The 14,674-nt window shown below is 33.0% G+C and overlaps 1 protein-coding gene across 13 annotated transcripts in view; it reads left to right on the forward strand.

The window, feature by feature from the left end:
* The window catches only part of RIMS1 (regulating synaptic membrane exocytosis 1), a 490,334-nt gene that overhangs the window by 401,861 nt on the left and 73,799 nt on the right, over positions 1-14,674 (forward strand). For 9 of the 13 annotated variants that reach the window (XM_077162224.1, XM_077162229.1, XM_077162215.1 and 6 more), the window contains one exon: positions 10,543-10,778. The exons of the other annotated variants lie outside the window; for them this stretch is intronic. In XM_077162224.1, the coding sequence (XP_077018339.1) occupies positions 10,543-10,778 (236 nt within the window). The remainder of the gene's footprint in view (positions 1-10,542; positions 10,779-14,674) is intronic. 13 annotated transcript variants of the gene reach the window in all.

Raw genomic sequence — 14,674 nt, forward strand, 5'->3', positions numbered from 1 at the left:
AGACTCAATAAAAATTACATAGAGGCCGTTACTTCTAAAAGCCTGGAGTGTTTTAAAGGATTGAATTTGGTAGTCTAACTTGAGTGCATCCCTCAGTTCTAACTGAATGGACTATTATCAAAGTAGGTTCAGTTGTATCATTCAGAAATGTTTGTTGCCATTTAGGTTATCAATTAAAAGTGCCCATTTTTTGTTGAAAATTATAAGTGCCTGGGCATGGTCTTTTAATGTTGATCAGCAAGTTCCTTTTTCTGTTCACCACTCATGATTAATAACTTGTGCACTGATCGAAACAGGATACAAGTAATTTGAATTATTTAACTTTTGACACTTTTTGTAAACAGTATTGTGAACTCTTGTATTATAACCATATTTTAGTATGTCTTATATTGTCATTTTTAGATATTCCATGACGTCGTGGTATACCGGTCTCAGGCTCTTTTGGTGGGATGAATATATAAATTAATTACAATCATTTTAAAGCTCAGTTTGTCATTTAATTGAAGAGCGAGAACCTTTACGTGGCCTCTTATACGGTTTGCATAGAAGCATCTTCGCTTTCTGAAAATCTTTTCATCCTATTTCAAGATTTGTTGCCAGCCACCTTACATTAGAGTAATGAACCAAAATCTGGTTATTAAAGCTGCAGATTTGATTGCCTTATATGATCATTTGTGAATCCGTTCATAATGCAAAGTCACTATTTTGGGGAAAGTGAGCTCAGGACAGTTTAATTTTATCAGTCTTTTTAAAAATTCTTGTTTGAAGATGAGTTTCTCAATTGTACATTACCATAATTTCACCGATTCTAAGATGCCAATTTGTTTGTATTTTGCCATTTCAAAAATCAAGAAGTAATTTAGAAGTGATGGCATGCCATAATTTAATTAGCATTTTTATTTCTTAAAACTACGTAAAAATAATGCTGCTTTTTAATGTTGATGGCATCATTAACTTCATTAAATGCATTTAAATCTTCCTACCACCTTTGTCGTTTTACATCAAATTATATCACACCAAATCATAGTTTTGTTATTTACAGTGGGAGCCAAAGCAATATCTCTGTCAGACTTCTCTTGCAGTACCTTTATTATGAGGTCCCCAAAACTCTGTTGAAGTTCATGATGTGATCTTCCTTATTATTTGTAGTTCTAGAACCCTGTAAAGCAGAGAACAGATACCTGACCAGTGTCCAGCTCTGCACAGATTTTATAGGTATTAGTTCCACATAGAGAGTACAGCTCTTGTCCCTTAATGGTTAGCAATCTGTTCCTGATTACATAAGATTTGTTCTCACTATGTATTCCAAGATCACTTAGCCATTTTAACAAAAAGAAAAGCCTAATTCTAATCTTATGATAATATAATGTTTGTCTGTAAAGGATTCACTGACTATTTTTATTATTCTACGTATAGCTCCATGAAAATGAAGCCTGTTAATCAAAGTTTTAACATATTTTTTGCTCTTCAGACTTATTATTTGCAGATATAATAAACTAGGGTAAATTATTCACTTTCTCTCAAACTTTTTCAATTTACTATACCATCCGAGTTCTGTCTTTTACTATCTTCACTGAGATTCCAGGTACCATTACTGTATGGAAAGATTCCTTCCTTTCTGTTGACAAATAAAAACGCATCCATTGCCTTGAATTCATATTCATATATCTTTAGTACTGTTTTTTTCTGGTTTAGAATCAACCATATTAATTAATCATATTAATTAAAATTTAACCTAATTAACTAGCTTCTAACTTATAGGAAAACCTCAGAGATAGGTAATTAAGAACAGGCTGTCATGCACAAGCATTCTGGCAGCCCAGTAAGTTACATAAGCACACATTAAAACAAAAACCAACCTACATCCACAGTATCTTTTTGACATGCTTAAAGTTTGTAAAAGTGAACATAAACCTTAACATGATCCAAGGTAAAGCCTACCTATAATGTATTAAAAGGAGAGGTTTTTATGTACATATATGTGTATAAAGGGGTGTGTGTTATATTCTGTCCTACTTAGAAATTGCCGAGATATTCAAATAATTTTTATTAATTAAATTTAATCTGAATTCTAGGTCTTGAAGTTAACTAATAAATTAGAGGTTGTATTAAAGCTGACACTCCAAGCAACTCAATTATTGGTAATATGAGTTTTTTGCAATTATAATTCATTTTACTTATTATGTAATTTTAAATTTTTCAAAATCTTAAGCATTATTAGAAGCTGTATCAGCTTATCCATTAAGTAAACTAGTATATGAAGTTTGGAATTTCAGGTTAACTTGTCTGTCCATGAGAAACCAACCTCAATCTCAAAAATAAAATAAAAATTTGTGTTTATATTTTGTGACATAATCTGGGAAAAGACACAAAGCCGTTTAAAAAAAATTAAGATACCATCTGCCTACCATAAAATTCATCCTTATAGAGTCTATAAATCAGTGATTTTTACTTTATTCACAAAGTTTTGCAGCCATCACCACTGTCTAATTCTATAACATTTTCATCATCACTAAAGAAACCCGTACCCATTGCTGTCTCTCCCTATTCTCTTCTCCCAACCCCCTGACAACCACTAATCCACTTTCTGTCTCTGAGGATTTGCCTAGTGGATATTTCCCATAAACAGAATCATACAAAATGTGACCTTTGGTATCTGTCCTCCTTCACCTAGCATAATGTTTGCAAGGTTCATCCCCATGTTATAGCATCAACCAATATTTTATTCCTTTTATGCTGCTGCTAATTTTCCATTGTATGGATATAGCACATTATGTTTCCCTTTTCATCAATTGATGGACATTTGGGCTTTTTCCACTTTTTGGCTCTTATGAATAATCCTGCCATGAAAATTCATGTAAAAGTGATTATGAGACTATATGTTTCAATTCTGTTGGGTATATATCCAGGAATGAATTGCCAGGACATATGGTAACACTATTTTAAATTTTTAAGAATCTGCAAAACTGTTTTACAAAATTGCTGCGCTGTTTAACATTCCCACCAGCAATGTATGAGGTTCCAGTTTATCTACATCTTCACCTACACTGGTTTGATTATAGCCATCCTAGAAGATGTGAAGTTGTATCGCATTGTGGTTTTCATAAGGCTGTTTTTAAGCCAAAAGTATTAAACCAGGTTAATTTTTCCAAGGATTCACTTTGTGTGGCTTTTTGGGTTCTTACATAAAAATGTTCCTCAGCTAGGAGTTTCTTGAGAATGGATTTTTTCTTACAAGGCTAGTATATACAAATGGCTTTTCAGAGTTCAGTTTCTTTCTTCTCTGGGGATTCTTTAGTTCACCTATGCTAGTATTATAGAAACTTGTTAATCTGTGTAAGTCCATCAAAACCTACGTTCTGATAAATTTAACATACTATAGTATCCAATATCTGTCTGGATTAGTGTCCCTGAAGTGCACACAAAGTACAAGATTTTTATGACCATTTGAAACGACTGTTTTTCAAACACACCAAGAAAAGAAGCAGCTTCTGTTTATGACTCAGCCATAGGTCCAAAATTAACACAGAAACTCAAGTACAGGTCTTAAAAGGCTTTTCTTCTTTAAGTATGCACAAGATATTTTCTTGAGTGGTGTGAGCTTTTAGTGGTGTACGGCCACTCAAAAAAGACTAACCAGGTTTTCCATCACCTGCCACCCAAACTCTCAGTACTCCTTTCAGACTACCATCCAACAAGTTTATCAGAAGAAAGATTCCCTATCATTGTTGTCACTGCTGGGGAATATATTTTTAGTCCCAAGCAGAGCAAAATCAGAGCCAAACCAGACCAAGAAACAAACAAGCAAAACAAAGGAAACAGAAAACTAGAGGCAGTAAAAAGAAAAATGAGAAACACAATCACTGAATGTAAAGTTCTTTTGCCACTTGAGATTGTTTAGGAGGCAGGTGCTACTCTCAGGCAAAACTGTTTAATTGACCTCAGCAGCTGAGCCCATTTGGGCATCTCTGGTGGGACCTCCAAAACTATTGAAACAGAATTCTCAAATATAGAACATAATTATCTCAAGGAAAGGATAGCACATGCCAAAGTTGTAATTAACTCATTAGCTAGGGAACCAACGGGATGATAAAAGAAACTCATATATTTGTATACATCCATATGTATTCAGGGATAACTAGATATATGAATTTGGAGGTCAGAGGTAAGGAAAAAGTGTAGAAAATTGAAATTTTCAATATATAGATGGTATTTAAAGCCATGAGACTAGTTGCGATATCTAGGGAGTTAGTCTCATAGGAAAGAATATATACAAAGGGTTGGGCACAAAAGAACTCCAATATTTAGTGATTTAAGAGAGGAGAAAGGTACTGTCAGTCAAGCGCTTAGTAAGAGGATCCTTGAAAATAGAGTTCAAGACCAAGAGAATCAAATGCTTTGTCAAATACCTGACACATTGAGAGGTCAAAAGGAGAAAGACTGAGAAGTGACAGGAATTGGCTACGTGGAGTAATTGGGGACTTTGTTAAAAACGGTGTGGGTGAAGTAGTAGGGGCAAAGCCTGATTCAAAGTAGTTTAGGAGAGAGTATGAGATGACAGGAGGGGGACGCCTATCAAGAAGAAAGGTGTGGGTTTGTTTGATTTTTAAAGGTGAGTTTTACCACAGTCTATTTGTATGCTGAGAGATCACTTTTTTCACTTGCTAGTCTGTGGTGCATAAGCTGCATGCTAATATGAGATGTAAGAGTCTTACTATACCCAGTGCAAAATAGAAAACAAAGCCCTGAGAAGCAGCAGTCATGACATCTTCCAGCTACAGAGACGCTAAAAGGCTTCATAAAGCAGGAAGCCTTAAGGTACATTTTAAAGATTGAGGCACACATAAATGACAGGCAAGGGAAGGGCCAGGGAAGCAGAACGAAAACAAGGCTAAGAGACAAGGTAGCGTATGGCGTATTTCGCCAGGAGGATTTTTGCTTAACTATCTGTAGTATATTGGGGCAGAATGTGCTGGGAGATAATTCTTATGTAACTTGAAGATGGCTTTTGTGTTTGTTTGTTTTTACTTTTTATTTTTAATTAATCTTCTACTAAGAGTCGCAAAACTAATGCAAAGTGTTCCCTCGCCTTGTTTCTACTACATAACAGTAGTATAATCAAGTATGTAGAGTAACATTGGTGTAATATTAAATAAATTCCAGACCTTATTAAAAAGTCACCAGACTTCTTCCCTATTGCACTTTTCCTATTCCAGAATCCTAGCCAGGATCCCACATTGTATTTAATTCTTACATATCCTTGGTTTCCTCCTGACTGTAATAGTTAATTCCTCAATATTTCACTGAAAGTTTTAAAAGTATGGGATTGGCATAATGAGGTTTGTTTAAACTTTTTATGTGAAATAATTTTAGATTCACAGGAAAATTGCAAAAAAAGAAAAAAATTACAGGGACGTCTCATGAACCCGTCACCTAACCTTCCCTTATAGCAATATATTGAATAAACTAGAGTATATTGTCAAAACTGAGAAATGGACATTGGTACAATCCAGGCACCATTCAGTTCTCACCAATTTTACAAGCAACATTTGTGAGAGTGTGTCTGAGTATATATAAGTCTTTGCAGTTTTACCACATGTGTAGTTTTGTAACCTCACCATAATCAATGTACAGGACTCTTCCATCATCCCAAGGCTTCTTCCTGCTCATAATAGCCACGCTCTTCTCTGTTCTCTCAATCCCTACCCACTGGCAACTACTTGACCATCTGCCATTTACAGATCTGGAGGTCTGTGAAGAGTAAGAAAGAAAAATTCAATATTGTACAGTAGTAAAACATGTCTGAGACGGTCTTGTTTATCAAGCCAGTGGAATTTATAAGGGCCAAATAATTTTGAACACATTAGGTTGGCATTCGTACTTTATATGGTTGAAATATTTGTAAGGCTACTAAAGTTAAGTATTTTATATTTGGGATAGAGATACAAGGATATTCTGGAAATATCTATATAACATGTATTATACATCAGATGACAACTTCTTGAATAATTATGCTGCAATTCAGTCAACAGTCCTGAGTTTATGGCCAGACATTTTAAAGAGAGATGCATTTTCAGTTATTACTGAAGATATATTTTAGTAGATAGTTATATACGTTTCTCTTAGCAAATGGTGACATGAGAAAAGATCAAAGGGGACTTTTTATTTTAATTGAAAAGGAAATAATTGACATATAAAGCACAGGGAGATTTGAGATACATCTGTATAAGGTTGATAACCAGTGAAAAGAACAAACTTGCATTGCAGTTCTAATTTGTTACAAATGATGCAATTAAAAATTAAATTTTCAAAGTAAATTTATTAGGATTGCAAGGAGTCCATAAGTTTATTAAAATGAAGAGAGATTATGACAAACATGAATTTCTAAACCACCTCTTTAGAAATAATCTACCAATGAGGAATGCAAGACATACTATCATTTCATTAAAATCAAAATAAAGGATTAAGTTAATTTCTGCATAGACTGTATTTTCTGAGACATTTCATTAAACTGTGAAATTTCATTAAACTGTGGCATCAGCTTTCATTTCAGTTTTAATACTCAATTCACAACTAACATTTAAAAGGTCACTTTTTATTGCTTAAATCTAGGTGACATATTGCAAAATGGCTATGAAATTTTTATATTGAGTTCAATGTTTTATATTCTTCTGTGAATATTCTTGAAATATATACAAGATGGCATTTTTGTCTCTGTGTACTGTAATTTGGTTTTTGTAAAGTAAATTCTATAAATTTAAAGACATTTCCAAGGAAATCTTCCAGGTTTTATAAAACAACATATATAGAGATATTTTATAAACTTCTTAATGTAAAAGCATTTTGCATCACTCAAAATAACAAAATCATTTTGCTGTAATTGAGGAAAAAGTAATTTTATCAATATTTATCCGCAGGACAGAGACAATGATGTAAAAAACAGATCATGCTGCCTAGTTAAATATGCATTTTATTCCCTTGAAATTACTTGAAATCATTTTAGATTTCTTCACTGAATGTAATTTTGCTACAATGATTAAAGCTAGGAACAATTTAACCTTTGTGCTGAAATGGTGATTTTCTGATTGATTAGAACTCCCCTAAATGCCCCCGTACCCACCCAAATCCAATAATTCTTAGGTAGGCAGAAGAATTGAAAATCGTTTAACCTGATCTCTCTAAACATTATGGTATTCTGGATTCTTTAGGGCGTGATACACATCCTCAGATCACAGAAGAATGCTTTTAAACTTCTAAGCAAAATATTTTATTTTTGTAGAAAAAGTGTATCATTTATTCACAAAAGCATTGTAATATAACTTTTTTAAAATTGGTTTTTAATTTTTATAAACACCCCCTTTACCCCTCCTCCATCCCCTAACCTCTAATCTACTTTCTGTCTCTGCAAATTTGCTGTATGTAGTCATTCTTTCTTATGACCAAATAATATTCCATTATGTATGTGTCACATTTTGTTTATCTGTTTGTTTGTTGATGGACACTTGGTTGGTATCCGCTTTTGGCTATTGTAAATAATCCTTCTTTAAACACTAGTGCATCATGTTACACTGGTAACGTTACTGTTTGAAAGTCTGTTTTCAATTTGGGTGTAGACTTAGAAGTGGTATTGCCAGAATATACGGTATTCTGTATTTAACTTTTTGAGGAACTAACTTATTTGCTTTCCATATTGACTGCACTACCACTGATTTACATTCCCACCAACAATGTACTAGAGTTCCAATTTTTCCACATCCTTTCCAGCATTTTTTATTTTCAGTTTTTGCTTTTGTTTTTAATAGCCATTCCTTTTACATGTGAGTGATACCTCATTGTAGTTTTGATTTGCATTTCCCTAATGGTTAATGATGTTGAGTGTCTTTTCATGTGTGTATTGACCATTGGTATATCTTCTTTAGAGAAATGTCTGTTCAAGTCCTTTGCCTATTTTTAATTAGAGTGTCTTTTTTATTGATGCATTATAAAAGTTCTTTATATATTCTGGATACTAATCCCTTATACTGTAAATGGTTTGCAACTATTTTCTCACATTCTGGAGGTTATTTTTATATTTTATTTTTCCTGAGAATTTTCTTTGATGCACAAATTTTTCAATTTTGATGAAATCAACCGTAATTGTTGTTGGTTTTGGTGTATGTGTTTTTGGTGTCATAGCTAACAATCCATTGCTAAATCTCAGATCATAAAGATTTGCCCCTATGTTTTCTTCTAAGAATTTTATAGCTTTAGCACTTATATTTAGGTCCTTGTATTATAACTTCTTACTTCAAGTCCCAAATTGCCATTTACATGGATTTCTCCAAATTTTTTCAGATTTTTTGTTGTCAATAATATAAGGTGTTTTACTTTCATAATTAAATACCCATGAGAAAAATTATGAATCTTCCTAGTTTATCTTGAATGTATTTACATGATAGAAATATGCCTGAAGACATTTTCCTATACTTTTAAAGTTCTTATAACCTATTGAACAGCTTCCAGAATTTCATAATAGTAGTTTTGGGGATTGATTTTAAAAATACAAATTGAGAACTGTAATAGAATTCCATTTTTAGGAGAAAATGGGGAGACAAAAGGTATGTTAATCCATACTTCAAGTAAAGTTATCTAAAGAGGTTTTCAACTAACCACTGTGGGGAGACTGTGAAAGAGATTAATGAGAGATGAAAAGGTATTGATTCTCAGTAGTAGGCTTTTGGTTGAAGGATGGAGATTATGACTATGATATTGACCAATCCTGAAATTTCTGCATTTCTTCCAGTAGAATTCTGCAAAAAAAAAAGTAAAGAAAAGAAGAAAAGCAGATATTAGGATTAGAGTTAAGTATGGGTAGCAGATTTAGGTAATGCACTCAAATTAAATTTTGAGGATGCAAAAAATGACCACAATATTTATCAGGAAAGAAAATCCATTGAATTTGAGATTGTAAATACCAGCAATCAGTTTTGGACTGGTCATATGTAGTACTGTTTTCATTTATATTTTAATAAGGAGACTGCATGAAATGCATGGCAAAACTATCAAATTTGCAAATGGCTTTAAAACATAAAATAATGACAAGCTGATTGGAATTAATTGAAAGAATAGGAATATATTATTAACATCACGTGAATTTTTATATAGACAAATTTGAATATTGCACTTAGGTATTAAAAGCTCCAAATTATTCCTTTCAAATGGAGGTCTCAGTTTTCAATTCACAATCTCTAAATGGGGCCTAAAGACAAAAGTCTTGACTTTTGTCCATAATTTATAAGCCCCCCCTCCATTATCTTTACCCTTCATATTTTTCTGAACTCATATCATACCAATTTTTCTTTTAGCTGAAACACAATATATGTGACCACAAGTAGTTTACATAATCCTAAAACTTTCTCTTTTACCGTTTCTACTATGTTAGGGTTTATTCTGATTTATGTATTAAATTATTAAATTTCACTATTAAAAATATTAAAGATGTTATATTAGCTAATATATTTTATAAGTCAAAACAGCAAATGGAAAACTGAAGTCATGGTAAAGGACATAAAAGTCAGTTTTTCAAATATTGTGAAGAAACTCAAAATTTGGAGAGTTATTTTGGATATATCATACCAGCTGTTTTTTTGGACCAAATGGGGCCACTATAGATTGATGATATAAGTGTATATTGCAATGCAATGTAACTTATAAGATTCTAAAAATCCTAACATTGGCTCCCCACCTGTCTGCCCTACCTCTCCTTGATGTGCTTTGGCAAGCAGAGAGACCATTTTTTTCTACTGCTTTTTCATAGTGCCTAAAATTCTCAATGCAAAAAATTCAGTAATCTATTTAGATAAACTATTACAGTCTGAGAACATGGACATGTAAGTTTTAATAGAGATGAACAAAAAAGGAAAGTCTGAATATAGAGCATGGGAGTTTAAGCACTGAAAGAGAAAAATGAGATGAAATTTGTTGGGAGACGATGGAGCATGAGTGACCAAGGAAGGGAAACTTCATCTGAGAACCCTTTTTTCCTCCTTAGCAGTCTTCCCTGGCTCGTTAAGGCTCAGATATCAAAGAACTGACTCTTAGTTGGAATCCCAAAGGGAAATTAGAACAACTGTTTTCATTTCTTATGTAGCAAATTGAGGCTATATCAAATTTTTTTACGGTATTTTTTCCTCAGGACTGTATCTGAACTTTTCTCACTGATTTAAATATTTTATTTTTCTCTGAAAGTAGCATAAACTATGTATAAAATTGGTCAGTAATATTTACCTCCCATGTATAGCCTTGGTTGCTTGTCTTTTTGCTGTCTTTAAAAACCTGGATTTATTACTCTATGTTGAAATGGTATTGTTTTAGTGATATCTAGTAAGTATCTGGGGGTGGTAATGGAATCTTAATGTATTCAAAGTGTAGAACTACCCCTCAGCTGAATTCCCTTCCCCCCCAAATTTGCCTGGATTGTTGCAAAATGAATAAAACTTAGAGTTTTGATTGTGCTGACCTGTAATTTATGTATGCATATATGTTTTTACTTTGTAAATATAGTTCATTTACCCCTAAAATGCAAGGCAGACGGATTGGGACTTCAGGAAGAGCCATCATCAAGAGCACCAGTGTGAGTGGAGAGATGTACACACTGGAGCATAATGACGGCAGCCAGTCAGACACAGCTGTGGGTACAGTGGGAGCAGGTGGAAAGAAAAGGAGGTCCAGTCTGAGTGCCAAAGTGGTTGCCATAGTGTCTCGAAGGAGTAGAAGCACTTCTCAACTTAGCCAAACAGGTGAGTGAAGTGAATTCAACTTAAACAATTAACTTCTTGTTGAAGAGACAAAAGTTGATCTTCATATTGTGACTTGCAGTGGGATTCTAGAGTGTATTTGGTTCTTCTTTGCAAATAATGTTTATTATTCTTATTCTCAGAATATGTTAAAAATGTGAGTTTATTTTTCTTCTGTGCAGGTATAATTTTAATATGTAAAGTGCTCAGATATTTTCCTGTGAGTTAAAAATAATTAAGTCATGTTTACAAATATGCAAGGAAATGCAAAGAAGTATTAGAAATCCAAATTCATTTATTTGCAAGAAAGGCAACAGGATTCTCCTTTTCAAAACATTTCATGATTCAATTAGTTATAATTCAGACTATGTGTATATTTTTATAGAAAAGAAGGTCAGTTGTGAAACTTGAAATAAAGTCTTCAAGGTACTGTATGAATATAATAATAGAACTATGATAGTTTCAGTTTCAATGCAAATAAACACCCAGCAATTTTTTTTACTTGAGAAAAATGGGTCAGTGGATTAATATAAAGTATAATGTTTTAATACAAATGTGAATTTCAAATATTTTCTACGGCTTATGAATGTTGAAAGCTTTCTTTCCTCAAGGTATATACATAAAAGGAAACACAGAAGGGGAGATGGTTATTTTTTGTATTGTACATTGTAAAATATAAAAAAAAAGCTACCTCAAATTATGTAACATTAACTCAAACACAGTGATGAATCATCATGTGATCAGTATTATATAAAGCCAAAGGTAAGTGAAATAGTGAACTGATTTAAATTTGCAGCATCTGTTTCTCCTCAGAACCACTGGTTCTATTTCCCTTTCCATAATAGCAAGAATATTGTCACAAAATTTATTAATACCAAAACAAATATCCTTTATAGCTTACTTGGGCATCCTGTAAAGTACCCATTTTTAATTACACATTTTACTGCATATATTGACAAATCAAAGGGAGAAAATTGTGACTCATTCAGAAATTGCTGTAGTATTTACAGCTATTTATGTAAACAGGTTTATCTTTCTTAAAATCCTAGGATTCCAGTGAACCCAGGTGAGCTAATACCCATGTGATACTCAAGAGCTCCCTCGTGCCTTTCCAGTATGATGACCTGTTCTGTTACTGTGAAGGGGAATCATTTGTTTTCCTTAGGGTCAGATTTCTTCAGAGTCGAAGTAGGCAGCTTTTATGATTTTGTTGTTTGTTCTATTTCTGATGACAGGGTTTCATTTTTGTTTTTGCTTTTGATATAATGATGCTTCACAGTGTGGAGTGGGAAGGATGCTTCAACCGCTAGACTTCAAAATACTTCATTGTTTGGATGTTCTTTGCTGGCATTTTAGGAAACCAGTGTTCCCTGAGTGAGCAGCTGTAGGTTTAAGAAATGGCTTATCTTCCTCCTCCAACTTCCCACAGCCCCATTATTTTACCTTGTAGTTAGTTCTTTCACTATCAATTGCTAGGATGGAATTAACTTTTCTTAGAATAAAATACCACAGTAGTTTTGCACAGAACTCCCCCTGAGGCATATCTTTGTCAGGCTGTAGGTTCAAGTGATTGTCACTGAAATATTCAGACTCTTTGCTCTAGTAGTTTAAATTTTATCCCAGTTATGGTCATGTGGTGAATTTCAAATAATGTCTCCCTTACTACATGTGCTGGTAGTAATTTCCATGGAATATCCTACTTTTTTTAGTTCACAGTATAAAGGAGCAAAACTGATATTTGGTTATGAACCCAAGATGACAAAATAGTTCTTTCCCAAAGTGAGTCCATAAATGAACCTGATTTTTTTCTCCCTAAAATTCAATTTGCTTATGTAAGGGGGAGTTGCATTAGATGTTCCCCTCTGAACTCTCTAGGTATCAAATTTTGTTGTTTGTACATAGTAATTTCACCTTTTTTTGATGACCTATTCTTTAGTCGCAATCATCTTTATCTTTCGGAGACAGATCACAAGTATTTATCACTTCCCTTTGTTTCAGTGCACGGCTTGTTTTTTCCTTTTTCTGTCTTCTACTAGGGATTCTTTTTTTTTTTTTTTGTAACATTCTGTTAATGATTATATTTCCTCTCCCTTATGGAGATTCAATAAATTCAGCTCTTCTGAATCTAAGAAATCTAATTTTTCATTGCTTCATCTTCTGCATAAGACCATCAAATCTGTATTTGCAGATTCCTCCTCACCTAATAAAGGGTACTTAATTTCTAACTTCCTATAAGAAAATTTCTCTTAGATGTCCTACTTGCAACAAGCTCCATATTTCTCTCTCTCAATTTCCAACCTTTCCCTTCAGTATTACCTCAATTTTTACAGTTATAAACCCTTAGAATAGTTTTATTTTCTTTAAATTTTCCTTAAACTCTCTTTCCCAGGTCTCTCACCCTAGAAGAAAACATTATTTATCCAGTTTTAAGAAATACTAGTGTAATTTATTTAAATGACTTTGTGATGAAATAAAAGAGTTAATCTTGGACGAGTGAGGATTTCAGGGGGTGCCTCCAAGCCTGTGGGTAATTATAACAGAATTTCTAATAGTATCAAAAAAATCAAAGATGTGGAGGGGGAAAATAGCATTGCTTACATATTAAAACAAGCTAGATATATTGTGGAATAGAATGCATTATATATAAGGTAAATTTTCAATTATATTTAATGTAAAAAATCATTTAAAGGCTACTCTTGCAGTTCTTCTCTTTGAGATTCACCCCAGATCACCCTGGGGTACAGGTTCTCTCTCCTCTAACTTTGGGGATAAAACATAATTGGGAAAACGTAAAGCACTTAGAAATAAAGTTTTAACCAGCTCTCATCCTGATAATATGTTTTAAGCACCTGTGTTTTATTGTTTTATTTTTATAGCCACAAATATGCTCAAAGAATTATATTTGATTCTTAGTTCAAAATCAGGTAAAATTTATTTCAACAAAATTGAAGAGCACAGTGAATTTATCTATTAAAATCTATTCTTACAGAATACTTCAATTATAAATAATGTTAATAGTTCTAAATCTCTCGTGGTTTATATTCATGATGAAGCAGAAACTTTTTTAAAATATATATTTTTTTTATCGAGGGGAATGGCATAAACTTCTAAGAAAATTTCCAAGCAGTACATCTAGATGCTACTACTAGTAAATGCTCTCACACAATGAAAAACTTAGCTAAACAGTAGCCTAATTGAAAAGGGAGTAAAAGTTGTGAAAGTAAGGGAAATTTTAAGAAAAAGCCCCTGGGCCAGGATATTTGGGAATTGAATGAATCTCTGGGTTAAATTAGGAGTAGGCTTTAGAATATGAAGATATTTTAGCCTATGTAGGTTTAGAGGGTGGACCTATGTTAGCGTGGTGATTTGGCCTCTCACTCATGTGCTTACCTATATGATATTTTTCCAGGGTTTATTTCCTCCTCAATTATAAATGAAGGCAGTAGTGGAAAAGGTCCACAAATTTGTGAAGAATCAGCCCTAAGTACACCCATGAAATTACCTATAAGTGTAAGATAATTATGGTGTTATCAGAAGAAACACAAGTATTCATATGTTTAAGTGGCTAAAACTAATAATATATCAATATTTCTAAGTTTTTTCATGCAATCTTAAAACACACACACACACATACATATGACTCCTTTATTGGACACAACAAACTTAAGAAGTAATAATTATTTCCATTTTGAAGTTGAAAAACTAGGCCATAACAGGATTAGGTAACTTGGTAACTTGCCTAGGGTTATATAGTAAGCAATTAGACTAGAATTTAAATCCAGGTTTTGCTCTGAACCTCTGTGCTAAGAAGAAGAGTTTGAAATAAGGTTCACTTTTTAATGAGCAACTATATGTATTTTGGGTACTGGATTAACAGCCGGAATAATACAGGAATGAAT

This window comes from Tamandua tetradactyla, chromosome 5 (assembly GCF_023851605.1).
Source record: "Tamandua tetradactyla isolate mTamTet1 chromosome 5, mTamTet1.pri, whole genome shotgun sequence".
Classification (NCBI taxonomy): Eukaryota; Metazoa; Chordata; class Mammalia; order Pilosa; family Myrmecophagidae; genus Tamandua; species Tamandua tetradactyla.